The sequence below is a fragment of the Amphibalanus amphitrite genome, unplaced genomic scaffold (genome assembly GCF_019059575.1).
Source record: "Amphibalanus amphitrite isolate SeventyFive unplaced genomic scaffold, NRLGWU_Aamphi_draft 000226F_arrow, whole genome shotgun sequence".
Lineage (NCBI taxonomy): Eukaryota > Metazoa > Arthropoda > Thecostraca > Balanomorpha > Balanidae > Amphibalanus > Amphibalanus amphitrite.
Window position 1 is genome coordinate 415,276 of NW_024881721.1, and position 27,194 is coordinate 442,469.

The following is a 27,194-nucleotide window of genomic DNA, read 5'->3' on the forward strand; positions in this document are numbered from 1 at the left end:
CACCTGCCGGCCGGCGCGCGAACTGCGCGCCGCGGCCTCGGTTCGAGCTGCTGCTGCTGCAATAAAGCGCCATTATCACACCGGCTTTACGCTGTCACTGCCCACTGACCACCCTACGTTCGTCAGCGGTGACGTCTTTTACATATACAAGCCTGGACGGCCCTTGGGTACAGGTACGATGCATAACGAGACACTACATTCAACTTAGTGGAAGAAGCCGCACTATAAGGCTTTCCCAATGGAACACCTCGCAATTAAAGCCGGACTAAAGTGTTTGAACTGTACAGAAATAAGCAAACTAGCACTCGCCATTTGCAGAGCCCGACTCTAGCTCAGTAGGAGAACGTTAGGCCACAGAGCTGGACGCTGCTAAGAGTGCTCGGTTCGAGGCGCTCCAGCGTTCGGGCTTTGAAACGTTACTCCTGATACCATGCCATCTCGTATTCTACACCGACTCAAAAGCGAACACAATGAGATATGTGACAATACATTTTATTGATCGTCAAATCACTCCAGGCAGTCTAGCGATCACGATCATGACTCTCCGACGTGACCTTGACCCCGGGTCAGTCAGGTGGAGGCAGTCCGAGCTGATATGACCCGCCAGGCCTCCAAGTTCGAGCGGCCAACATCGTTGTTTATCAATCATGTACCGAGCACTCAACATCAATCGATACAGCCGAGTGCAACAGGGCTGGGAGACTACAATCATCCTCACAGTCACGGGCGGGTTGGGCTACCGGCCTGCCATCTATCGGGCGTGTCAGACAACAGAAACGACGACCGGCCGGGCGGCGAGACACCCAGTGCGGTGACGACGGCGCTGGCGCTGGTGCTGGGACTGGCGCTGATGCAGGGACTGGTGCTGTGTGAGTCGGGTCTGAGTGGTGTGCCTGAGTTGACTGTGAGTCGGCTGAGTCGGTATATCGGAGTCAGAGGGCGGGGCGAGTCGATAGGGCTCTGGAGTCAACTTTGTTAGCGACCGGTCATATTTAACAGGTAATGTTTGAGAACAGTATGAGTGGCGAGGTGAGGGATATTTGTGCAATGAGATATGACGGTAAAACAGTTAACAGAGACACTCCCTAAGCTCTATGACCGGCCAGTGGAGGTCAAAGGTCACGATATGGGTCAGCTAAGGTCACATCCCATGGCATGAGCCAGACGAGATGAGGATGGGACGGTAAGCCGAGGTGGATGCGAATTCTTCGTCAGACGAAGAACGCCCCAGATGGAGGAATGAACCACAGTACAGTGTGTGCCGTGAACAGGACAGGAAGGAATGACAGTCCACATTATAGTCCTAAGGACAGGAAGACGACAAGCACAGCTAACAAAGGTGTGAGGGAGGGGAACAGAACAACACAATGGGCCCGACATACGCAGTCGAGTACAACGCCACACCGTCCGAGGTTCAGCATTTTCACCCCTCACAGGAGTAATGTCCACAAGTCACAGAAGCCTAGCAACAAACCCCTCAAGCCTTAGCTGTCTACCAGAGGCACACACAGAGCGAACTAGCCAGAACAGCTGTTACCCTGTCCCGTTCCGTCCTAACAATACCGTCAGCCCCTCAAGCAGGACGGTGTCTGATCATACTAAGCAATCCCTCAGGAATCACTACAACCAGCTCCGCCTCGGCAGGCACCACTCGAAGTCCACAGAACCACACAGAACCCGATACGATCCAGGCTACAGCATCGCCACTGCACGACCAGACTCGTACAAAAATAGTGGCTCCAAAAGTCCGCCCGTCCCACCCCGTGACCTAGCAGCCGACCTGTCCTGCCCTGTGACACCAGCAGCCGACCTCGACACAGAGCTGACCCGCTGCCAGACAGGACACCCAGTACATGACACGCACGGTTCCGTTCGATGTTAACAATCACCGCCCCATAATAAGTATTCACCGCTCGTAATTTGAAAATCAGTCTGGAGAGTGAACGTCTCTTTAGACTTAAACATACACAACTCGCATCATACTAAAATCAGTCTAAAAAATAAATAATATTCACTTTAAGTCGTAGCACCAATTATCCAGATAAACATTGTGGTTTTACAACCCAGTGATACTGAACGACCATAATTTGATTCTGAAGCTACATCAGTTGGGACTATATTCGTAGATGCAGCATACTCAATTTGCTCAAATTTAAGATGGCATTGCTTGCCCAGATAACCAGCCTATCATATAGGTAGTGACAAACTTACTGGCATCAATTATATAAATCTGACCTTCATTTTAGGCAAATGACGAGCTCTTCAACCAAGCTTACAACAATCCCTAGCAATGAACCCAGACGACGCAGCACAACACGAACAGATTACAGAACCAGACAACACTGGGCCCATGCCACACTCCTTCGCGAATTCGTGGTAATACTGAAAAGGGACCCCAAGCACTTCAAGGGACACCAGTCATCGGAAGAAGGCAGTACTGTACGGCGTACATGACACGTCGGGGCTCTCGCCGCGTGTTTAAATCGTCACGATTAAGGATCAGCAAGCGTTCACCGTTTGTGTGTGTGTGTGTGTGTGCTGTGTGTGCAGTGTGTGCAGTGAGAGAGCATGACCAGCCTGTGCAGGGGAAACAGGGACCGCATACCGGTGTTTGACGATTCGGCACGGTTTAATAGTGCGTCGGGTCTGCTGACAATCAACATCAACAAAGCAATTCATACCAACCAGACTGTATCCGTCACATTGGGCAGAGTTAGCAACTATACACAAAACACCACGATCATATCAATTATCAATGTAAGATATAGCCACAGACGGCCAGTCAGGCTGCCCTGACGGCCACGGCAGCGCGTTAATTCTCTCACGCAGAACATCAACAAACAATGCGTACACTCCCATTCATACCTAGAATCAGACAGTCAATTAGGAAGTGCAGTGCGTCTCAATTATTGGAATGAAGTGGTTAAAATAACAAATCTGGAGAAAGTCAGATCCCTTCTAACATACCTGACAGCAGAAACATAGGTGTTTAACGATACACAATAACGAGGTAGCACATAATAACATCATTCAAGATACTAAAACATAACAAATCAAGGATAGACGGAGTATTCACCGAGATTGGCCGATCAACAAAACATAACAGTGCATACCTTATCTGTTTTACCCTGGGAGGGGCACCCAATTCATCTAGGACAGGAACCGTACCGTAATCAGCCGATAACCTTCCTTTCTAAACCATCAGCTTTCAGGTCTGAAGGCCGGGCGATGGCGCCGGTCTTGGCGGCAGAGAGACCTCCGATCAAAACCATCGGTCAGATCACCGAGTGATAAGCCAGCGGCCCGCTACTCTAGCCCACGGTCCGCCCTGTCTGGCCCACTACCTGCCTTTTGCCACCGCTGACGCTCGCACGCAGACGACACAGCCCTGCCGGTTGGACAGCGCGCTCAGATGTCGATCTCGTTGACTAGGAAGTGGTAGACGAAGGTGGTTTTCCGCCGATCCAGCGTCTCCAGCGACATGTTGTTCCGCTGCTGCCACGCAGCGCTCGGGTTTCGGATCAGAACACCGCCGAATATTTTCGCTGCAGGCAGAGACGATGAGTTATAACGTCCGCAGGTTTGATTATGTTTAGCACAGTTGGACATTTAAGACGTTACGGATAATCAAGGCAAGTGCGAGGTGATCACTTGATCAGCTGGCAAGTAAATTCTAACTTGGTATGTGAACCATTACAAGGCAGTACAAGGAGTTTGTTCCATGGAGTCAAACTTTCCACCCGAGCCGTCCCCGCCCTGTCATCAGTGCCCCTCCCTCCCCTCCCCGTGGATCGCTGTTCCAGGGGACAGGGTCGTACCGAGTGTGGTGGGCTCCAGACCGCCGCGGTCAGGCGGCGTCTTGTCCACCACCTCTCGCAGGAAGGTGCAGATGTACGTGAACACGTTCTTATGGTGCGGCGGCAGCTGCGACACGATCTGGGGAGCAGCGCCGAACACGTCAGACACTTTCATGACGGGAGCATTGAGAATGCTTAGGGCGACAGTCGAGTGCGCTGTACTGCAGCTGCTGGCATCGACCGTGTGAGGTATTCAGGGTTCGGAAGCGTAATACACTACACATTTCGATTTTAACAAAAATCACTTATCCACTGAGCAGTGAGCGCTGACCACATGGAATTAGAAAGCACAACCTTGGACACAAATTACGAGCGTCACGGTGTTTCGGCGTGTTATCAACTCACGTGTTTGGACTGTATGAAGTTGTCGGAGCTCTCCATACACTGCACCACGTAGCTGTTGGGTATGACCGGCTCCGGCAGACTGGCAAGGAACAGCAGTAGCGCCTCGGCCACCGAGTGGATGCTGCCAGCTGTGTACCGCGGCGGTCAAGGAAATCACACAGAGATGGGCCGGAGCCGACAGAGACCACAGAAAGACTAACACTCTGGAATGTTACACTCTGGAATGTTACACTTACCTACGTAAGGAAGCGAGCCGGGTGGTATGTTCCGCCTATGAGCTTTGGGCTCTCTTCCGCCTGAGTTAAGTGAACTATAAGTACCACTACGGTGTAAGAGGTCCTGGACCAGCCTGGACAAGGGTTTCAGTGCTCCCAGTCTGTCCAACAAAAATCATTACGTTTCAGCCTTTCAGCAAACCAGCGCAATCAAAACAGTCCCACAAGCGCCCTTCTCTGCCCTTCCTCGGTCCTCCGCCAGCGTGTAAGGATACGTAGTGTCTCGGGCAGCGTGGTGTCCAGCGCCTCCCTGATGCGGCAGATCTCGGCCGGCAGACCACTCTGACCAAACAGGTCCTTGCCGATACCCTGCTTCTGCAGCTGGTCCACCAGGAACCACAACTCCTTGGGGATGACGTACGGGTTGTGCGTCAGCTCCTTCGGCGACGCGCTCTCCTGAGGGACAGAGAACACATACATCAGAGGATCAGGAGTGAGAACCAGTAGGGACACATGGTGCAGTGGCAGCTATCCGGCAGGGTCCTCCGATGAAAAAAAAGAGAGAACGTCGGATCAAGGGCCCTCCGATGAAAAGAGCGAACATCGCATCAAGGAAGGTGAAAAGTGACTAAACACGTCATTAATTCAATGAGTAGGCACTAGGCATTGAGTTAATGCATGAATGAGAAACGAGCAATATCATTCACCCAAAGTTCATCATACTTTTCTGATAAATTTTCCCTTCAGCTTTTCAAAACAAGCCGAGCAGCCTTTGCACTGTCCAGTCACCGCTTGTGGCGACGTCACATCGCAAATACTGCCGCCTGGCGTCAGCTGCTCAAACTAACCAGGTCCAGGAGCCGTGAGACGGGCACTTCGGCGAACGGCGTTTTGATGTGCACCAGGGCGTTGATGGAGACGCCGAAACAGCTGCGAACGTAGTCACCTGCACAGAGGACAGAGAAAGGGGCAAGCGTCAGTCGGCGGTAGGAGAGGAGGAACGTCTAACAGTCACACGACTGACACGCACCGAAGCGAGGTCGAGCAAGGTAATACGCTATTCTTTCAAGGTTTAGTTATCTTGATTCCGGATACACAGGATATGCGACGATCGCGATGCAAAATCAGCATTAAAGGATCCAAGTTCCGTTCATTCAGAGAGCATCAGCTGCGTTTCACTGCTGATTCCTAGCGGAGCGGATGGAAGGCTTACCCTGGACGGTGATGAAGATGTCCTTGCCCTTCTCCAGGTGCAGTACGAGGATGTCATACAGCTTCTCTTGGCACGTGTTCAGCTTGGACGCCGTCCGGTCGTCCACTCGGACCTCCAGGGAGACCTCACATCGCTCACCTGATACAAACAGATCACTCAGTGAGAAGAGTATGCGAAGGAAGTCGTCCACTCGTACCTCCAGGGAGACCTCACATCGCTCACCTGATACCACAAATTACACGGTGAAAATAGTAACGATCCTATTCATCCCCCAGAGTCTCAGAAAATCGGTATTCACTAACAACATATCCGTGAATTCCAAAGACACCCATCAGTAGAAGCAGCTGTCGAATGATGATTCATTCATGCATACATCGCACCGCCGTTTATACCGCTTAATTTATGTGTCAATGGCCAACTGGTTTACTACGAACCTATCGTGACTGGCGAGCACGCTCCGTGATTGGAAACGTGAAAATCAACACAACAGCACCCTCGCGACTGGACGACGAACATCACACCACGAAAACACGTGATCAGATCACCAGTCGCACGATCAGTAGATCGGTGAGCACGTGATTCCTAAATTCCTAACGCCGTGACCACGTGACTCCTGAGTGAGCAAGTGATAGCCAGTGCGGTGACCACGTGACCCAGCGCTGCAATCACGCCACCCCAGGCGGGTGATCACGTGACGTTTTACCCAGCTGTGAGTACTGACCCGGCATGATGACTGAGAAGTGCGGGTCCACCGTCAGCCACTGTTTGCAGTACGTGGTGTCGTTCAGTTTGTTGATGAACCGATACTGTACCGCCACCTGAACAAAGCAGAGAAGAAACACAAAGTCGGGCGGTATCAGGACTCTGCGCATTATCATATAGTAGGGGCACCAACAGCTAGTATTGAAGCGGATAAATGCAACAGCATAACAAAGTGTACCTAGCTTCCACAATGAAGTCGTGAATCGTATAAGTGGACTACAATAAGAACTGAGTTAACTATTCAACAACGTTAGACGAGTAGCCTATGGAACCCGCATTGAAAACATCAATATTCATCTAAACATCGTCCATTCAAAACATCAGCACACGTCATCTCTTCTATCCAAAAAAGCACATTGCAGCCCGCCCTGTCCCATCCTCACCTTTCCAGTGTTGGTGATGGTCAGCGTCTGCGTCTTGGTCTCGAAGAAGTGCACCGTGCCGAAGATGAGCTCGGTCGTGTCCACCGACACTTGCGGCAGAGAGTCGTTCTCGTACTTATCCAGCTCCTTCATAATGTCCTCGTAAATCTTACGGTACTTGGTCGGATCGATCACCTTCACCTGTGGGAGGAGGGTGAAGGTCAAGGTAAGGTCATCAGGGGTCACCGGGTCATGGTGTGGTCGTATCGGGGTCAAAGGGTTGACATCTGTCTATGGCAAGGTCGGAATGGTCAAGCTCATGCATCAGGGGACAGAGTGTCAAGAGCAGGTTTTCGCAGCGGTCGGAGGGTCAAAATCAGACCCCAGCATTGGTCGACAAGCCCTCAGCTGTTCATGTCATACGGTCGTGACAGGTCACTGTCATGTCACACCAGAGGTCATCACATCACTTTCAAGTCACTAGCAGTCACACACGGCCACAACAGATCACCAGCGGTTAAATAAATTATAAAATCGTCGTGGTACACTTCGTCAGGTCACCAGAGGTGTTCAAGTCTCTGCCAGGTCACACCGTAAGTCCGTGGGAGTCATTGCCCGCACCGACACTGCATCGCTAGCAATAACCCAGCAGGATGTGAGTCGGGTGCAGTCAATTTGTCCAGTTGAAACGGGAGGGGTGAGGGGTGACGCAGCAAAGAGCGGCGGGGTGGACAATTGCGCACAACTGCGTAGGACGATACATGACAGCCATTCATTCGCAAAAAAATTGATCTTACCCAAGTCTGAGAGGCCGAGCGGGTAATGTTGCAAGTAATCCCAACATGTGGTAAACAATGCCGTCAGCCTTGCCTTGCGCACACTAAACCTCACCACACCAGCCTATGGTCTCATTATCCAATGTAACCCCATAAAGCCATTCAGACAAACACCAACTTGCCCGCCGCATCAACTCACCCCTGTCTCGAAGAGTGCCGTGACGGGTTTGTGGTCGCTGAGCCTCAGACTCGGGTGGCTGGTGTAGTGCAGCTGTCGTATTCGCTCGCCCTTCCACAGCACGCGGTCACACCAGGCCGGCGCGCGGTTCTTTTCACTGGCGACGAAACGGGAGGGAGAGAGGAGGGGGTGATCAGATGAGGAGGGATGGGGGAGGGAGCGGAGCGCTGCGGAGAGTGGTGGTAGAGGGCAGAAAGGCAGCGTGACGAGAAGGGGATGGAAGGAGGAGACAATAGAGGAAACGAGTAGAGGGAATGAAGAGAGAATCAGAGAAAAAAAGAGTCGGAAAAGGGAGAGGGACGACAGTAAAGGGAAGAAGGAGATAGTACGAGAGTATACGGGACAGACAGAAACACAATGCCTCCCCTGTCGCGCAGTTGATCGTCAGCTGTTGGGTCGTCCAGGACCGCATACAACACACGCATAATATTATGCACGAGCTGCTATTAAATCAGAGCACGACACGCTGAATTTAACGGTCGACCACCCAAACCTTTACTACTTGTGAGCCTGGTTCAAAGGTCGAGCCTCCCATCAGCAATAAGCCGTAGCACCGTGGAGCCCCAGTCCAGTACCCGGTATTCCCTCGAATGCGCACCACAGCCCGGCAATAAACCTCACACAACGGAATCAACTCTCCAACCGTGACGGGCTTTTGTTCGATCAACGTGATTGCCTGGGAAATGGCCACCCCGGTATACGACGCCGTCAAATCCTCCATGTCAGGCTCGTGCCACTGTCGTAACATACTGTACGCCAGTCGTACCGTACAGTACACCACTCGCAGTCTGGCGTCGTACCTGGAGTCCCAGAGGTCCGTTCCGGGGTCGTACTTGTACGTGGGCCGGAAGGTTACCGTGCCCTCGTGGTAGCCGTCAAACACCCGCCTGGCTGCCATCTGGAGCCGCAGCTGGTCCGCTTCCATCACCTGCCGACCGACACGACGTTAGGGTGAGTACCGCTGTGTTAGCTGTAAGCTGATTCCGGTACAGACAGTAACGTGAAGACGCCAACGATTCCGAGATAAAGATAGCACGGTGCGGTTAAGGTGCACAATTATGCCCAGGCCAGGCGGCAATATTTTATACACCATTTGACAAAACAATTATCTCGAGGCAGATGATAAATGGAGTTTTGACAGCATACACTGTTTACTAATACTACTGTTGAACTTTTAGCCGAAACTGTCATAGACATATCGCAAACACAGAAATGACGTCAGACTTGGCAATGAGACTCGACATTAGACGCTTAATGGGTCGATTATCCTTGCAATTGAAGTAGGAAATGGGACTGTAATGAGGGTGGAAGGATGGCACAACGTGCATCCTTCCATAATAATGTGTGTGGAATTTAAAGTTTGGCATCAACGTCACATCAATACACATGCTGTAAATAGAACAAATACAGGCTTACACCAGGCTGTCAGGTAACACATTCGAAAGCGTCCGAGTCTGACCTTTTCCATGGCTCCCCGTTCGATCATCTCTTTGACCTTGTCGACGTCCACGTCAGTGATTCGGTAGTTGAGGTCTCCAAGCCAAAACACCTGACTGAGGGAGGGAGAAGGCGCAGTGGCTTAAAATCACACCACAGAAACAGGGAGAGACAGAGATGCAGTCCAATGAAATAACCAAAGAACGATGCTACAAAACACCAAAGAACACGGCTAGCCATAAATCCAACCACGGTAATCAGCGAAAAACAATACCCAGGTCCTCCACCGATGTAAAACTCCACGCCAAGACCATCATTCCGCTCCGCCCGGTCGCCTTACTCGTGGTCCTTGATGGCCTTTGGCGAGACGAGCGCGTTGAAGCGCATTCTGTGACATATGTCGGCGTAGTCCTGGTTCCGGCGTTCGTACTCCTCCACATGGGCGGCCAGGTGGGCACTTACGAAACACATGGACGTCGAATGCACCTCCAGCCGCACGGCCACGCCGCCCTTGTTGCCCTGAGAGGGGAGACAGCGGGACGGGTCAGATTACACTTTGCAGTGGTATAACGTGAAAATCTTGGTCAGAATCAACATTATTTCACTGTCGAGAGTTATGAGATGTCGAACTACTCCACTCATGAGATGTGCAAGAATACGCTCAAAAAGGGTTAAATTCAGCCTTGAGACGCAAGACCACACTAATAAGATCAAGAAAAGTGGGCACACTGCATCTTCTACGTGAAGGTCAAACTCAAGTACCCAGGAAAAGTGAGAAAACATCACTTCACAGCATACACATACGCGGCCAATGATGTTTAATGCCACACTTATGTAGGTCGATAACGGACAAAACAAAACGCATGTTACGTATCAGCCTGGATGCGTGTTGTTGTTATTGTTGTTGTTGTTATTTTGTAACTATGAGGATGCATCAGCTGCATTGTGATGGCCCAGGACAAAGTACTTCAGAAGGCCGACGGGTGACGAACCACGCCGGAATGTGTGATCGTTCACTGGAATATTTACGTCGTTCTGCGACGATAAATGCTAAGAAATAATAATACGCGCTCGCCATTCACATACACTTGAATTTAAATGGCGATTTCAGGAGCCATAGAGGCGATCGTGTTATGCCGATCATACATTGAAATGACATGTGGAGGCGATGGGGCGGACAATTAAGGATTTTACAGCGCCACCGGCGGCACGCGATCAGAAAAATGCAGAGCGGGAGCAATTAAGGTTCATGTCCCCAGCGCGGGCGGCGCGGTTGCCTAGCGCCCGTGTCCACACAGTTTAAACGTGCCGTGTCCCGCAACCACTGACAGAGCTATGCGTCAGACACCGCGCTCCAAACGCGCACTTCGAACCGGGTCAGGGACGGCAAAACGGTAGCTTACATATAAACTACACGGCTAACATCGGACCAACACCAGCCGTCCACACGAAACCCCACCAATTGCAGCAACCCTGAGCGCGACATTCACCCGCTAATCCCGTCTAGCACGTTACAGAATACCCTGAACGGGGTTACGGGTCAGTCACAGCCGAGCAGCTGGGTAGCCTTTACATTTGATGGGCTCAACCCCCGACCCCGGCGGCGCGCCAGGCCCCAGGGTGGCCGCCCAGACCAGGGACTCCCCCTAATTCCCACCGTCCTCCCCGCTCTACAAAGATCTCGCTAGACCCACAGGGTCTAACCCTACCAACAAAGAAAACCAACCCCGAGCGTGTACCCCTTACTCACCATCTTTCCCATGATGCCTGTCCCGACGCACTCGGCAGCCACATTTCTCACGTAGGCGGCGTGCCGCTCCTGCACGAGGACGATCAGCATCATACCGACCAGCCGGACGAGCCGCACACGCCGGTAGGAGGCGCGTGGGTGGAGGTTGGTCAGCACCATCGTCCTGTAGGGCAGATGAGAGAGGGCGAGAGCGTGAGGGTGGGTGTCGGCAGAGAGTACAGAGGTTTTCTAATGCGCGTTTCGAGATGGCCATAGTCGAGATTATTATATAGCGAAACGCAGAATACAATGGATAGAGGAAGAAGTTAAACTGATCCGCACAAGTCACAGCATGGTGAGACGGCATATGGCGCTTGCAATAGCTGAGTGTTGGTATGCATGCACGCAAAACCTAGTCCGGGCAATACAAGACACGTGCCTTTGGCTATTCTATATGCGACGGAGGAAGCCATTTATCACTAACAATATGAACAAGCATACTTCAAGAGCCTTGCATCGACTTCCACCCCGTTCAAACTGCCTTTGATGCGTGGCAAATTTCAACGTTAGCATGTCTTGTCACCGTAGCGTATCGCACATTAATCCTCCCCGTGAAACTATCGTCAAAAGACACATGTCATTGCCGTGCATACAGCTCAGTGCTTACTGGAATTACAAGGCGCAACTGCAGAATGGTTCATATTTCACCTGAATCGGCCCAGGACTCATCACGCCACACAGACGTCACAGGCTACACACGGTAACCAAACAAACATCACAGGAGAACTCGTTTCCAAGTTCTAAGCTGTTCCAATCCAAACAGGTCACACTTTTCAACACAGGTCAAAGACACCGTGTGTGAATATCAGTGTCCTCCACAAAGGACATCCGCTCTCGATAGTTCACAGAGGTGATTACCACAGGACGAGACAGCATCTCATTACAATTTGGAATGTTCTTGAAAATATCCCAGTCCCGCATGTCACGTGCTCCCACAATATCTCCAAGGCCAGCAGATCCAATTCTACCCATATTGTCGAGCGTCAACCTGTGAAACGAGACTGATCAGCCTCGTTCCATAGGCAGCCGCCCATCCTAAGAAAGCGATCGAGGCAGACCCTAATCCCAATCCGCCACCATCGTCTCTACTCACAGCCACTCGTCCTCCTTGGGCGACTCGGTGAACAGGAAGGCCTCCTTGCTGAGGTCCAGCTCCTGGAAGCCGATGGCGTAAATGTCCGGCGGCTCGGCGGTCGAAGCCAGCCAGTCGGACACGGGCTCGTCCGGTGAAGGCGACTGGCCGTTCACGTTCCACGTGGCGCACAGCACTCTGGCGGGGTGACGGGTCAGGTCAGATACATACGGCTGGGTCAGAGGTCAGACCAACTTGCAAGATCATCGATCAGGTTAGATATACGCGGTTGTGGTCACAGGTCATGTTACATAAGCCGAACGATCAAGTGCCGAACGATCAACTCAGATGGGAAATGTAAATGTAGGTTGGGTTAGGATAAGCAAAATCACGCAAATAATTGAGAGATAAGTGCAAGTGGTGGGAAAAGTTGTGACATACTGACAAGACAGCAAGCACTGTATGGACACAATCATGTACATATATGAGGTGGGGAACGGCACAGCTACAGCTGTGGAGGAAAGAGCGAGCCGCTCGTGGCACGTGCAGTCAATCAATCAGGCTGCCGTACCATGACTTGGTATGCAGCATACCGAGACGATAAACACGGGTAGTACCGGGTAGGACGATACGATACAGGGAAGGTTGCCATGCAATGTGAATGAACATTACATTTTAGCACTATCATTTCTTTTACAGCCGGGTCATATAGGCCATTTAGGCTTCAACTATACCACATGTCACGTCCTTTATCCGACCTATCATAAACCATAGCCAGACGCTATCTAGCGGATGAGACGCCGTTCATGCTTTTAATGTTCATGTTCATGCTTCATGAGACTAACTTGATTATCGAACAGCCATAATTAGGAAATAAAATGTATGTTTCAGTTTCACTTGACAGACGCTTATTTACCTATCCAGCTGTGAAATTTTTTGACGCCACACGACGTACACATTGAAGGTCTCATCTTCCACGTCCTACTCATCTGGCCGTTCATCCACACAGCTAATCGATATCCCTCGTTTGCCGCTGTCCGCTCATCTCACCTCAACTGGTGTATGTCTGTGTAGGCCTCCTCCTTCCGACTCATCTCAAACTTGACCTGGGTCTCGCGCGTGGTGGCCGGGGCGCCCGCCGAGAAGGCCCGCCGCGGACCAGCATCCAGCTCTGAAGACTGGAGCACGAAGAGAGGGTGGATGTGGTCATTCGACATTCACACGTGAGTGGACCAAGATGATACGGCGCGAAAGACTTTAATCCACTGATCCCGTTGAAAAGAAATGGAACATCAAAAATCGCAGAGGTGAAGCATTTACGGTTGCAAACAAGGACATTTGTCGTACAGGAGAGGAAATATCTGTACCGACAAATTGTCCCATGTAAAAAGGAAACTATTGCTACAAAACAGAAAATTCACCGTCGTTGGTCAACTTGTCCATCATTCGCCAGTGATCTGCCGTCCAGACTCCAGCGCGCAGCCCGTGATCTGACCTGTGCATGAGACGAGTGTGCTCTGGTCTGCTGGTTCGGCTGGGACGGCTCCTTGTCCGAGGCCCGGGACGCCCTCTCCCGGTACTGCTGCACCCAGCTGAACTGGTGGTCACCGCCCAACGCCGCTGGAACATAGGTACAGAGAGGCTAGGTTACAGGTCAGGTCACACAGCTGAACTGGTGGTCACCGCCCAACGCCGCTGGAACATACAGAAGGGTCAGGTCGGGTCACAGTCACAGGTCACCGGACAGGTCAACCAGCCGAATTGGTGGTCACCGCCCTCCAACGCTGATGAAAATAAGGGAGCCAGGTCAGGTCACAGGTTACCGGTCAGGTCACAGGTCAGGTCACCCAGCCGAACTGGTGGTCACCGCAGGCAGCCGCTGGTGAATATACAAAGAGGTCAGGTTGGGTCTCAGGTCACAGGTCAGGTCACCCAGCCGAACTGGTGGTCACCGTCCTCCACTGCGCCACTACACACAGACCGTTAGGTCATGTGCCATCGGATAGAGCTAATGGTTATCGGTAAACGGTCTTAACCCGCGCCCCACTGGGGTCTGCGTATAACACGCCCTACTGGGGGGGGGGGGGCTATTCATAGCCCCCCCCCCTAACTCCGAAACTACTGGGCCGATCGTCAAAATTCAAACGGCGTCTGATAGCCCCGGAAAAACTGTCGAGCGAAACCTAATTTCATTGACCTCGAGGTCACCGATGACGTCACAGGTCAGGTCAAAGTAAAAATTATTAGCACTTTGGCTTGTTCACGTTTTGGGCTCTGGCCGCCGTCTTACAAGTCAGATCAGGCTCATTTTTGGATCACACACTCGGGAACAGATGCTCTAGTTACCCTGAGGGTACCAAACTTGTACTTTGATTTTCAGGTCAAGGTCAGGTCATCACAGGTCACGAAAATATTATATCATGCGTCGGTCACGTGACACATGTTTTATGGTCCATTTAGGTCAGAGATTTCGAATTTGATGTCGTCTATGTCATTCGAGGTCATTTTGAGTCGAATTTAGCTTATGTTAGGTCACTTTCAGGTCAAAAAAGGTCAAATTTTGAAGTTAAAATTTTTCAACAAAAAAGGTGTCTATTGGATGCAGTTTGAGCTCAGGAACACGATAGTGCTATTTATATTGGCGTACGATGTCAAATACGTGCTGGAAAATTGATTTGAAAAATTAATAATTGTGAATTTTTTGCAATAATGCGTAAAACTTGGCCATTTTTGAAGATATTTAGCTAAAACTTGCTAGAGATAGTCATAATAATGCGTTCTATCACATATATTCCGGTTTTTTCGAAAAGTCAAAAACTGTTTGAAAAAAAACGCAAAAATATAAATTTTGGTTATTATTATATAAAATATTCAAAATTTTCAAAATTTCGAAAATCAGAGATAGCAGTTTGATAGCGCAGTCTATTCTGAGTCCTCTCATGCAACGAAATTGGATCTAGCTTAAAAACTGAGCTCTTGGGAGCGATTGCCGTGGTTCAATGTTTTGCGTCGAAATCGGCCGAACATGACGTCACTCTGACGTCATTTCCGGCCGACCTATAGTAGGTACGAAGTTCAAATTTTGACACAAGGTGTCAAATTGATGCAGCCTAAGGTACTGAAAGTTTGGCGTCGATACGTCAAGCGGTTTGAAAGTTATTGCAGAAAAACGGGAGGGGGGGGGGCTATAAATAGCCCCCCCCCCCAGTGGGGCGCGGGTTAAAGCGCACATACATATATGTGAGGCCAGTAGGTACGGGTTTTGTTCCATCAGGTTGTGCACTGCTAAAAACATCGACAGCGTAGAAATTGAGACATTCGTGTACACTGTACATACTCAAAATTAGTAAGATATTAATCGGAACGGCTAAGCCTAAAAATTATGGGAATAACAAAGGGTGTCAAAAGCACACATAATGAAACAGAGCATATCCAATACATAGGGCGTGCGCAATGATCTCACTGGTGGGGTTACTACGCTGCTGCCGGCATTCCCATCACAAACAACCGGTTAGACCGATAGCAGAGTTCCGAAAATAGAAGCGGAATCAGCACTTCCCGTTCCAAGTGACGCAAACCGCTTATGATACCGCGTCTGGCTTCAGTCCCCTCCCCCTTTCCCCAGTCTGAGCCTAAACCCCTTTAAAGTCGCCACTGGTCAAACTCCCTCAACCATGTGATGTCTCACATCCTTAAACTTCGAGACAGACCCAGTCCCCGCCGCCTGAGCCTCCGCACAGGAAACACAATTCCTGATCCCAGATCGCTCGCCACATCATACAAAGGTCATTCTGTGAAGTGGCAATGAACGAATGCATTGTGTTCTATGGACAGAGTTACACATGGCAAATGCTGACGCAATACCGTCAACATGGCGTCATAACAGTACCGCTCTACTCCAATGCGTGTCAGCGTTGACAAAACCATAAATCGCGACTCGAAGTAACCCGCCCAGGCGAGCACCGCTACCGTCCGATTCATAAATCAGAAAATGGCACCAAAGCCAAGACCTGAGCACTATGTCAAGCCTGCCGGTCATTATTAAGCGAGCGGAGGGTTCCATTCAGGAAAGTTTATCACACCGATGGTTAGTCGTCACGCATTGTATAGAGGAAACTGCCCACCCACGGGTCAGCTAGCTACGCATTCGGATAATGTGCAGCCTTTGTACGCAAGGAGCCGGCGATATAAAATGTGGGCTGGAATTAGCCATGGTAAGTGTTATTCAAGCACGACACGAACTCTAGAAAATTCCACGAAATTCAACCAGCAATGGGCTGACACAAACCGATGTTGGTTCTGAATTACCTAGGAAAGACAAAAATAATCTTCAACAGTTTGTCTTGTTTTAAAAGTGCGTCAACGGCGTGAACACTATAATGCGCCCATGAAAAACCTCATACGAATAACGTCATCATGCTACGTGAACACGGCTCGGATAACCCAAATGCCCAGGTAAAGGCAAAATAGCTGAGTACCGTAAAATGGGGTGTTAAGGGACAGTGGGGTGATAAGGGACAGTTGCGTGGGAAAAACTTTGAGTCATGTTAAGTTCCTAATTTGAGAAGGTTAAATAAAAACTTGAGTGTGGTAGTTGACACTGTTTTGTTCTTGACTATAGGACAAAATGACATGGTTTTTCATGCAAGTGATTTGGTTCAAAAATGGTTTTGAAAATCATGCTACATTTTCACAAAATTGAGACATCTCCAAAACTCTGTGTGTCTAACATAAACTGGTAGGTGTACAGGTAAAATGAATGCATAGGTGTATTGTCACATGTATCGCACATGCTTCTTGAAAAACTTATACAAATCCACCCATTCATTCATCATCCTCTTCCTCCTTTCCGGACACATGCATATTTTGAGGTGGATGTGGGGTGCTAAGGAACAGGGAAGAAAACATAAAAAATAATATCTAAATAAAATTTCATAAAGTTTTCTTTCAGTAGGCATGGAAAACACCAAATTCCACACAAAATGCTGGCAAGTTCATGCTTTCATCTCTAACACATCTTTAGTTATATAACAAAACACCTCAAAACTCCCTTAACACTCTCTTTTACAATGATGGGTCAATGAGGTCTGATGTAGGTTAACGTGATGTCATCATAAAAAGGCCAAAATAAAGAGGACAACATAATGACAAGTGAATAGCTTCAAAATGAGTTTTTGTTGATGACAGAAGGGTACTTTTTAGTTCTGTTTACCTTATAATAAGCACATTTTCCAGAAGCATAAACTGCATTACATGTAATTGGCTAAAAAGGCCATTAGTGGTGAATGAACCTGACTCGTTTTGTGACAGAATATGCAAAACATTTCAATAAATAAATTGTGTGCCCTTTCACACCCCAATTGTGGGCATTTGATGAACATTTCTTGGAATAATATAGGTGTCCCTTAACACCCCACATTGGGGTGCTAAGGGACAGTGATGAAAAATAATAAAAAATAATATGCATGTATATATTTTCAAAACTGTAATGTATCAAGCATGTAAAGCACCAAATTCCACATAAAATGCTGACAAGTTGATGCTTCTATCCCCAACCCTTCTTGAGTTATATAACAAAACACCTCAAAACTGTCCCTTAACACCCCATTTTACGGTACCTATATTTCAACACTTTTTGACCAGAAGTCATTGACGATTTCCAATAGTCGCAAACGCGTGTCCTGTTTAATGAAGCGTTGTTGCAACTGGTGTGCTGAATGCCCAACAAGTGGTTGCAATCCGAGTGCGAAACACTACCGAAAAGGCAAAAAGCTTTACATATCGGACCCACAGCTGCAAATTATGCACAGCTGCAGCACGCTATCGTCGGAAGTGTTGCATCACACATATGTCTGTTCTCCGTCTGTCCCCGAAAATGGTTTACACCTCTCGCTGGTCGTGCCGGGCTCTATTCCGCCACCAGAGATTGTCGCTACCTCATTCCAGAGGCTGCGCTCAGGTGGATAGACACTTCAGCATATGGGTCGATAGGACGGCTGAGTGTCAACACTCGCTCTGATGACTGCTCGCTGATTGCCGCTGACTCGAGGGCTTAATTATAGAGTTCAGAACTGGCGCCTAGCGAAAACACAGAAGCAAAATAATGCCACTGAAAAACGATGATATGGATGAGAGCTATCCCAATGTCAAATACGCATTGTTCATTCCCACGCTGGTAAGCCAACGAGTCCCGGCTTCTACCAGAAAAATATTCGGAAATACGCTGCGCCTAACTATCTACGATGAAGAAATTCACGATATTTCTCAGACAGCGGACCAGCTATTCACAGCTTCCTAAAATCTTAAAATGCTAAATAATGATCCCACCTCTAGCCCCACCTTATCCGAATGGACCCCTCCCCCTCCCTTCTAAAGATGCTGTGTCTCTGAACAGCCCCTCCTCCCCCGGCACACTCCCTATCTCCTCCCTCTCTCTCCATCTGCCCTCTCAATCGCCGTCCGTCCGCCGCCCAGCTCCACACCTGGTCGGCGGGCGCCGGAGCGGCGACGGCACCGCCATCGACCGATTGAAGGATTTACGACATCGTTAGCAATCTGCCAGCGAGCCCAGAGGCGGCAGGAATAGCAGCGATAGCCCGTCAATGAATTGGATATCGTGCTTCCACGGAACAGGCCATCGAGTCGTGGAGATAAATTTATGATACGGAAACACACAGATGCCGTAGATGTGTTCAGCAACATCATCGGACAACGGACAAAGCGAGCACTTCTTGATCGAATGTCATGAAACAAATTGATTACCAACATCCATTATACTCTGATTCACCTCTCCATTTTGCAGTACATACAATATGTTTACGTAGGTTTATATAGGCCATGCCATCCGTGCAATCATGTACCGCTGGCCGTACACACATCAACGTCCATATTCGTATCGATATTCGTATCCGTAGTAATGCCCCATATCCCAATCGATTTGTCCGTACATTCGTGCTGTGCCACGCCCGTGTCAGCCTCCTCATTCGTCAGTGCCAGGGAGCGGGACACAAATTTTCATGAGCGGGGAACCGGGGTCCCGTGGGAGTCGGTGCCCGCGCTACCGGTCCGTGTTGGGCACCTGACCGGCGTATCGACCTCGGGTGGGGCGGGCGGTGAGCGGTGGACGGTGGGCTTTAGGCGGTGGACGGTGGGCCGTAGCGGAGAGTGGAGAGCGGGTGAAGATGGGCGGCGCCCGATGAGGTGGACGATGGGACTCACTAAGAGACCAATCCAGAAGAGAAACTCCATTAGCATCGCACAAAGTCACAATCGAAAGCCCCCGGCACGCATACAGGGTGTCTCACAAAAAGTGTACATATTTGTTTTGTGAATAGCTCCGTAAGTTAAAAACATACGTAAAAAACACAAATATCGCTGGAAAGCACAAAGCTTGCAAATTTATTCGCATATCATTTGCACGTCTTTATATTCACATACCAAATCAGTTTCCCATACTCTAGCTATGCGCTCATTTTTTTAGATGCTCAAAATGACAGCCTTTGCGCTCAGCGCACGTGGTGGCGCGCCTCATGGTCTCCTGAGCTACACGGGCGCATGTCTCCATGGTTATCCCGCGTATGGCTCCTCTGATGGCCTTTTTGAGCTCGTCTAGCGTGTGCGGCGCCTTCACGTACACGACATCCTTCAGATACCCCCATAGATAGAAATCCATGGGGGTGAGGTCGGGTGAGTGGGGTGGCCAGCTGTGGGGGGCCCGCCTGGAGATCAGCCGGCTTCCCAGGCGCTCGGTCAGCCAGGCCAGCGTGGCTCTTGACGTGTGCGCTGGAGCGCCGTCCTGCTGGAACCATTGCAGGCAAATGGTGTCCGCGCACTTGCTGTTGAGAGACCGCCAAAAGCGCTTCAACACTGCCAGATAACGGTCTGAAGTCACCGTCACTGGTTCTCCGTCACCGTCTTCAAAGAAGATCGGTCCGATTATGCCCTGGGCGCTAAGCGCGCACCAGACCGTCACTTTTGGAGAATGTAATGGGACTTCCAAAGTCTTCTCTGGCGGGTGTTTGCCCCAGTGTCTGTGGTTTTGACGATTAGGTAAGCCGTGAAGGTAAAAGTGTGCCTCGTCGGACCACCAAATGTTGCCGATGAAACTGGGGCAAGACGAGCACTTCCCTAAAAACCAACGGCAAAACTCCAACCGTTGTAGGCAATCAGACTTGGAAAGCTCTTGAGATGTTGATAACCTGTATGCCTTAAGCTTCAGGTCCTTCCTAAGAATCCGATGCGTGGAACAGCGGCTGAGTCCAACTTGTTGCGCAAGGTGCCGCACGGACACTCCAGGCTTTTCCTCAACTCGCCGAATGACTTGTCCGATTTTCAAAGGTGTTCGGGCAGTTATCTTGCGGCCGCTGTTTCCAGTGTTTTGATTTCCGACTGTTCCGTGAACCAAGAAATGTTCAGTAAGCCGTTTTATTGTGTTGGCCGGCGGTTTCTCTCTTATTGTAGGGAAATGAGCCCTAAATTTCCTCTGAGTCAATACCAGGGAACCGGTTTGAAGGTAAAATTTCACGATTATTTTCCTTTCCTCTTCACTTAACTGTCTCATGACTCTCACTAACAAATTGTATGTCAAATGAATTTGCACGAGCTAAGCTTCAATTTAAGCCTGAATTTGACGTGAGCGCGTGCTTATATGCTGAAATATCTTCATTTTAAATGTGTACACTTTTTGTGAGACACCCTGTAAATGCTATGACGAAATTTCGCGGAGAACCAAATGATAGCCATTTTCCTTGAGATGGCACAGTACATGAATCGAAAAAAATATCGGGAAAGCACTCACCTTCGATGGACATCATGATCTGTTCGACGAACGAGTTTGTGATGTCTCCCTGCGGGAAGGCGAACGTCACAGGCTCGCCGCCGGGAGACTTGAGACGGACGTATAGGTGCGAGTCAGACTCGTCCAGGCCGTTTGTGTCTGGAAAGAACACGAGACGCCGTGAGAGATACGCAGAACGATTGATGGAAGCTGTTGATTAATGAGTCCATGTAAGGCAGTAGTGCCCAGAAATGTCTAATTTACCATAATGAATACCGACATGAAGGAATGACAGACAAGCAAAATAAGGGGGAACTGATTCATTCTTAACCAGCAAAAAAAAAGGTTGCGTGACATATAGTACAGCGTGATAGCCTGATACATACCGCTCCCACGCAGACTCGTGTGCGTGTACCGTGGTATGTCTATAGGGCCAAAATTGCCATAAGTAAGCACCCACAGTGATTGATTGGCACTGCCGCGAACACTGCTGGGACAGGGCAGCTGTTGACACTCGTGGGCGGAAGGTCGGCGGCCCCGCCCCGTTCTGGCGTGATGAAAACATTAACGGACCGGTCGCCACACAGTCTGCCCGCATTAATCCCCTCCGACTCCGTCGTGTCAGAACTGGCTGTAAGGTTTCAGATGGGAATGAGGACGGAGGAAGAGGGAAGGGGCGATATGGAGGCAAATGTGTAGATAAATGAAGTAGAGCGCAGGAAAGGGGAGGGGAAGGGATTGAGGCACAGCTGGGTCATGCCGACGGCAGACCAAGCGGTGTAATCGTTTCAAGGTCCACAGATACGGCCGATGGGAGACCCGAAGTAGGTTCTGAAACATAGCGTAAGGAATATCGGCAAAGGTGTTTGGCATGTGTTCTGTTCGGAACCGGACTGCGGTCCATACATGACCTCACAAACCACGCCATGAAGTCACGGTCCTCCCCTCTCGCTGACACGCCTCCTCGTTAATTAGCTACAGCCATTACGCGCCCACGACGAGCCTGGGAAACGTGCTCGAATGACGAGGGTGGACTGTGCATTTCCGTAATTACTTTGGCTAGATGTGGTGGTGATTCTATGAATAATGGAGGAGCGGCGTTGGCGCATTCCTAATGCAACAATGCATTTCTGGCAACTGGCAAGTCAGGAGGCGGGTTAAAGATAAGAATAACGCCAGGTTTCTGCAGAGCAACAGTTTTTTTATATTTGATACTTCTAGCATGTCAATAGTTCAGTATCGATAATGCTACATCTTAGCGTAGACATGCGTAGACAAATAAATGAAATCGATTCCAATCAATACCAAAGCAGGTGTGCCCCAGGATCCAACCAGGAGATGCTGAATCCAATCTAACTATATCCGTCAGGCGTCACAATATGGGCGTCTGTCCTCTCTACTGCTATGAAAGCTTGGCTTTGGAAAGCTTTGATGGCCCAAAACTCTGTTGTCAGCTGGCTTATCGGGGGCCATCGACCATAAGCTCAGCATCTGGCATGTTGGTAAACTGGCAAGATCACACATCAGAAGTGACGGTCCAGCGACCGGAGTGGGCGGAGCCGGGGCGCGCGGTCCGTACCGATGCCACAGATGAAGTCGTTGGTGACGGGCAGCACGGTCTCGATATCCACCTCCGTGCCTCCAGCCACTGAGTGGGCCAGCACGAAGAGCGCGCGCTGCCGGCCGTCGGCGTGCTGCACGAGCGCCAGGATGCGGCGCGCGCCCGGCCCCAGACCGGGCGGGCCGGCCAGCCGCGCCTCCAGGCAGCAGACGATCCGCTCCGGCGACAGCAGCAGCTTCTTCACCATTGTTGTCGGGTCCATGCTGGGACCCTGTGGTGACAGAGGAACAAAGGTGTCAGAACTGAGAAATGTGGCGAGGGAACATACATTACACACACCTGACGCCATATTCAGTGACTTAGCAAGCTCACAAAAACTTGTGAACTTGTGTTGGATTTATTTTTTCATTGGATCAATAATTAGCTGTAAAATTTCTGAACTTTTTCTCAGCTTATGTAGCTTATGTAAATGAAGCAATTTTCAGGAAAGAGCAACACATAAAGATTTGCTTTTGAATATTTAGCATATTTGTACTTTTTGAAAAGCTGACCCTTGGCTGCCACTTGCAGAATGATGAGAAAACATCACTAGACACTAAGTTTATCTGTAATTACAGTGACTTATGATGGTTCATGTGACCTGAGGACAATTTGCGGCTGGGTGGATGGCTCAGCACCAGTGAGGTTGGGGCCTGGGGAATGCCTACTGTCTGAACAATGTTCTTAAACAGATCATCAATTGATAAAACAGGGCAGCACCAGACACAGATGGAAAAGAACCACATACACAGATGGAAAAGAACCACATAGCCATCTACCTGGAAAATGTTGAAACCCAAGACTCAATATCATACAGCTGCACTGATCCTATGAAGGTGGTTGGTGGGTCCTAGGTAAAATGCAATGAGCTACCTATGTTTAGAGGGCATCCAGGCCCTATGCCACTCAATAAACATGTAAAACCACTTTCTGTTGTCTGGACATGTACAGCTCTCCAGAAAAGCACTTATCTCTTTTTCTTTTTCAGTTTTATCTGGCCCTATATCAAGTTCAAAGGCATAAGTACAAAACCAAACTTCTAAAAGTATGTGTACCATGAAAATTTACCAAAAGACTGTGGAATTTCATCATTGAATGCCAAATGCTTTCTAAGATATTAAACAAAAACCTCATTTACTGCTGTTTGGGATATTCTGGCCACAAATTTCCTGGAAACACCTATCGCATCACTGAAAGTGGACCATCTAACAAGAGTGATCAGAAACACAGAATCAGGAATGAATCAAGCCCATAGTATATGATGAGCGAGACACTTTGCAGAGGCTATCTGGGTGGCTGGCGTGCAGTGCGTCCTTAGGCACCAGTTGACTCTTCTGACCATGTAGGCTGTAGGGTCAGAGGTCATGAGGTCTTGGCCCTGGGTTCTAATGCTGTGCAGCCAGGCAGGAGAGGCCAGAGGGGATATTTGTTTATGTGATTACATGCACTCTGATATTTCAGGAAACAAAATATTGAACAAGGAAGAGAATGCCTATATAAGCTGTAACACCCATGTAAGAAAACATGTATAAGAACTGCAGGAATTTTCAAAATAAGAACCTAAAAGGAAGGAACATAATGGACCTTCTAAGATTAGCACGAAATGGATTATACTTTTAAAATCAATTAGCATAATTTTAAGAATTCAGTAGGCGGAACTATGGTCATGAGTACCCAAATATAGGAACGTTCCCATTTTTGGGAACGGAGTTCCCAAATATGGGAACGGGCGTTCCCATTTATGAGAACGGAAGGCAATTTTTCGGCCGTTCGCCCACTAAAACTCAAAAGTGCATCACGTCTCAAAAAAGTGCACGCTGATTTAAGTATCTACTAAATCTCCATAAAGTTATCTTTAATCTGACCGTGGAACAAGGAAATTGACCGTGGAATGATATTTTTAATGATTTTTTAAATATGACAGAATGGTGGAAATATGGGTTATACGACATTTAACATGCAATTTTAAGGAAAATGAAGCATTTTTTACATTTTGAGGTCAAGTATAATAATTTTCGCCTGGTTATGAAGTTTCATTCTAGCGACACCAGATGCTGACATATGCAAGCGAACACGCGGACAGTCCCGAGGTAATATTGTTGACTTTTGGTGTCGGGGCGATCGACCGCGTGGAACGTCAGTGATTTTACCGAACTACTGTTGTAAATTCAGTTTCAGTGGTTTAAAATCATTCAGCTGTATTTTATCAGCCCTGAAAGACATATTTGATTTGGATGCTAGCTGTTTAGCGTTGTTTTATAAGCAGCGTCATGAGCGTGGTTTTTGTCTTCGGCGTTTCTAAGCATGATCGTTTGGGGGGAATTTCTCTGATATAGGTCGCTCTGTGTGGCTTATTTATAATTTTTATGCTGATTTCGATCATTCCTCGTGCCCATCCTACCAGGCCTTTTGCCACTTACACTCATTAAGAAAGGAAAAAACTAGATTTTCATTGGGACTAGGTGTTTTGAGGGTGTAACATATTCAGCGTTCCCATTTTTGGATACTTCTTGTGCTCGTCAACTCTCGGTGATTAGCAGACAGGTGCTTGACATGTCTCCACCCTCGGCGCGGACGGTGGATATAGGTATGGAAGACCTTGTTGAACATCGCTGAGCGTTGTGGATTACGTAATCCTGCAGAGGGGGGCGTGCCCGCTGCGAGATCGACGGGAATAAAAGCGATCGACGGGAATAAAAGCGCAGAAGACCGGGCGAAACATGCAACGGTCTTGCCGGAAAGGTCATCTGATGATTGTTGCGTTAACAATAATTTGCGGCGTTGGACGTGATGCTTGTTAATGAAAAGAGCCCCTGAAAGGCGTCGGTGAAATCGTTCCCAATTTTGGGTACGCCGTTCCCATAATAAGGAACGCTTGCAGCGCCAGTGTACGAGAGCGTTCCCAAATTTGGGCTCGCGGCCCGGGTGATGGACTGCTTTAGAAATAGGGGAACGATTTGAAACTACGATGGGCCTTACAATATCAAACTCTTTCCCAACAATATTGAGACAACTATCAGGCGGTTCACGATCGTTTTATATTTTTTTGGACGTCATTTAACAGTTCTTTTTCTTGTTTTAAATAATGCCTACATGGCGTTCCCATATTTGGGTTTATCGTTCCCAAACATGGGAACGAAAATACGTTCCCAAAATGGGTACGCTTGACCATAGTTCCGCCTACTGAATTTAAGGAGGAAATGCAAACAATAGCAACATAGTCAAACAGTAGACTACTGAAACAAAATTTTCCACATGTCTCGCAGTATCACTATTTGTATTCATTTAATTAATGCTCCACACTCGGCCAGTCCAACTTACCTTGAAAATCTAGCCACTATCTACCTACAAATTCAGTCTCAGCCTTGAACCATTAGGTAATGTAATAATGACCTAATTTTGGAACTGTGAAATTAATCATGTAAGTCCAACCGAGCAGCGAAATAATCCACCTATATTATTCATCCCACGCCCCCATCCGATGATCCCTCTCCAACAATAAGAATCAAGAATCATTTCACACACGCAGCCACGCAGCCTAACAGAGAATTTTGTTCTATATTTTGACTGACTTTTAGGCTCCTCAAATAGATTTATGACGTAACATGCATATGGCCAATCGTTGCGTACAATTTTTCAACAAGCAAGCATTTCTCACACAAAATCAGCATGTTACCAGTGACGTAATTTTTGTATAACTTTCCTAATAAAACACTTCAGAATATCTGCGCCACTTTATCAACAACACGCCATAATGAGTACACTTGAATGATACCAAATTGATACCAAATTAGGAAATTTTCCTAAAACATCAACTAGTCAAGACAGTTTTTTGTTCGCTCGGCTAGGTTATTGTCCATGCTATTTTGAATCGTACAACAGATTTATATCTTTATGTTTTTATGTCTTTTAAGGTTCTTACTTCTTACAGATATAACTATTCCTAATTTATCTGGAAAACATAGCGCGGTCTGATTTCGCCACTATGCTATACGATACCGGTTAGTTTGTATTATGCGACACATGTGTTGTTGTGTCGGGCTGTCGTTCCAGCCTGACCCCTGACCGGTGCTTTGTGAGTCCAGTGGAGGCACCCCTGGGCCTCGCCCCGGCTGTGTGGCCGTCCTAATTGACGGACGCGCCGGCACAGTGTTGTGCTTACTGCTTCCTACTGCGATGTTGACTGCAATGTGCGTCAGCACGGTCGGCCGAGCGGCTCGGGGCGGTGGTGATCGAGGCCGGGCACGCGATGGTTGGCGGTGGCTAGCGCAAACGGCAAAAACAGCAGGTATCGCCGGTGTCGCGTACCCCGCCAGGGCTGTCACGACTCACATCTCATCCATCGGCGCCAGGTCAAGGCCATCGGCCGTCTTCCAGCTCTTGAATATAGGTAGGTACCTCCTTCAATTTTAAAGGAATGTGGACTGCCGACTTTTGGTCCCATTCTTTCCATGCAACGCCCATAGGGCTAATGTTAAAATGCCAAAATCAAAGAGGGCACGGTGCCCCGGTGCCCTCCCCGTTCCGCCGCCTATGTGTCTGACAACTATGAATTAAACTGAAATACCTAACAGTCCAAAAGACGCTTTTAAAACTTGTTTCTGTTAGAACTCCATATGAGTTATAACAAACAAATTTCTTCGTCGTATGGCTTGCAGTAGCGTATGTTGTAGCTGGAATTGCGTATGTTCCCGATACTAAAGAACTGATGTTAGTCGTTACTGCCAGTGCATCTTCTCATGCCCCCTGTTT

The 27,194-nt window shown here is 48.8% G+C and overlaps 1 protein-coding gene across 1 annotated transcript; it reads right to left on the bottom strand.

Annotated features, from left to right (window-relative positions):
- Positions 1-476: 476 nt before the first annotated feature.
- LOC122385643 (type II inositol 1,4,5-trisphosphate 5-phosphatase-like) lies at positions 477-26,146 on the bottom strand. The gene is made up of 19 exons (XM_043374031.1): positions 25,764-26,146; positions 22,422-22,674; positions 20,864-21,001; positions 13,562-13,686; positions 13,117-13,244; positions 12,088-12,264; positions 10,956-11,118; positions 9,546-9,724; positions 9,228-9,321; positions 8,569-8,696; positions 7,730-7,865; positions 6,776-6,955; positions 6,352-6,448; positions 5,631-5,768; positions 5,266-5,363; positions 4,693-4,873; positions 4,203-4,330; positions 3,819-3,936; positions 477-3,545 (listed from the first exon to the last, which is right to left on the bottom strand). The coding sequence occupies exons 2-19, from the start codon at positions 22,663-22,665 to the stop codon at positions 3,409-3,411; spliced, it is 2,589 nt and encodes an 862-aa protein (XP_043229966.1). The 5' UTR covers positions 22,666-22,674; positions 25,764-26,146; the 3' UTR covers positions 477-3,408.
- Positions 26,147-27,194: the final 1,048 nt, after the last annotated feature.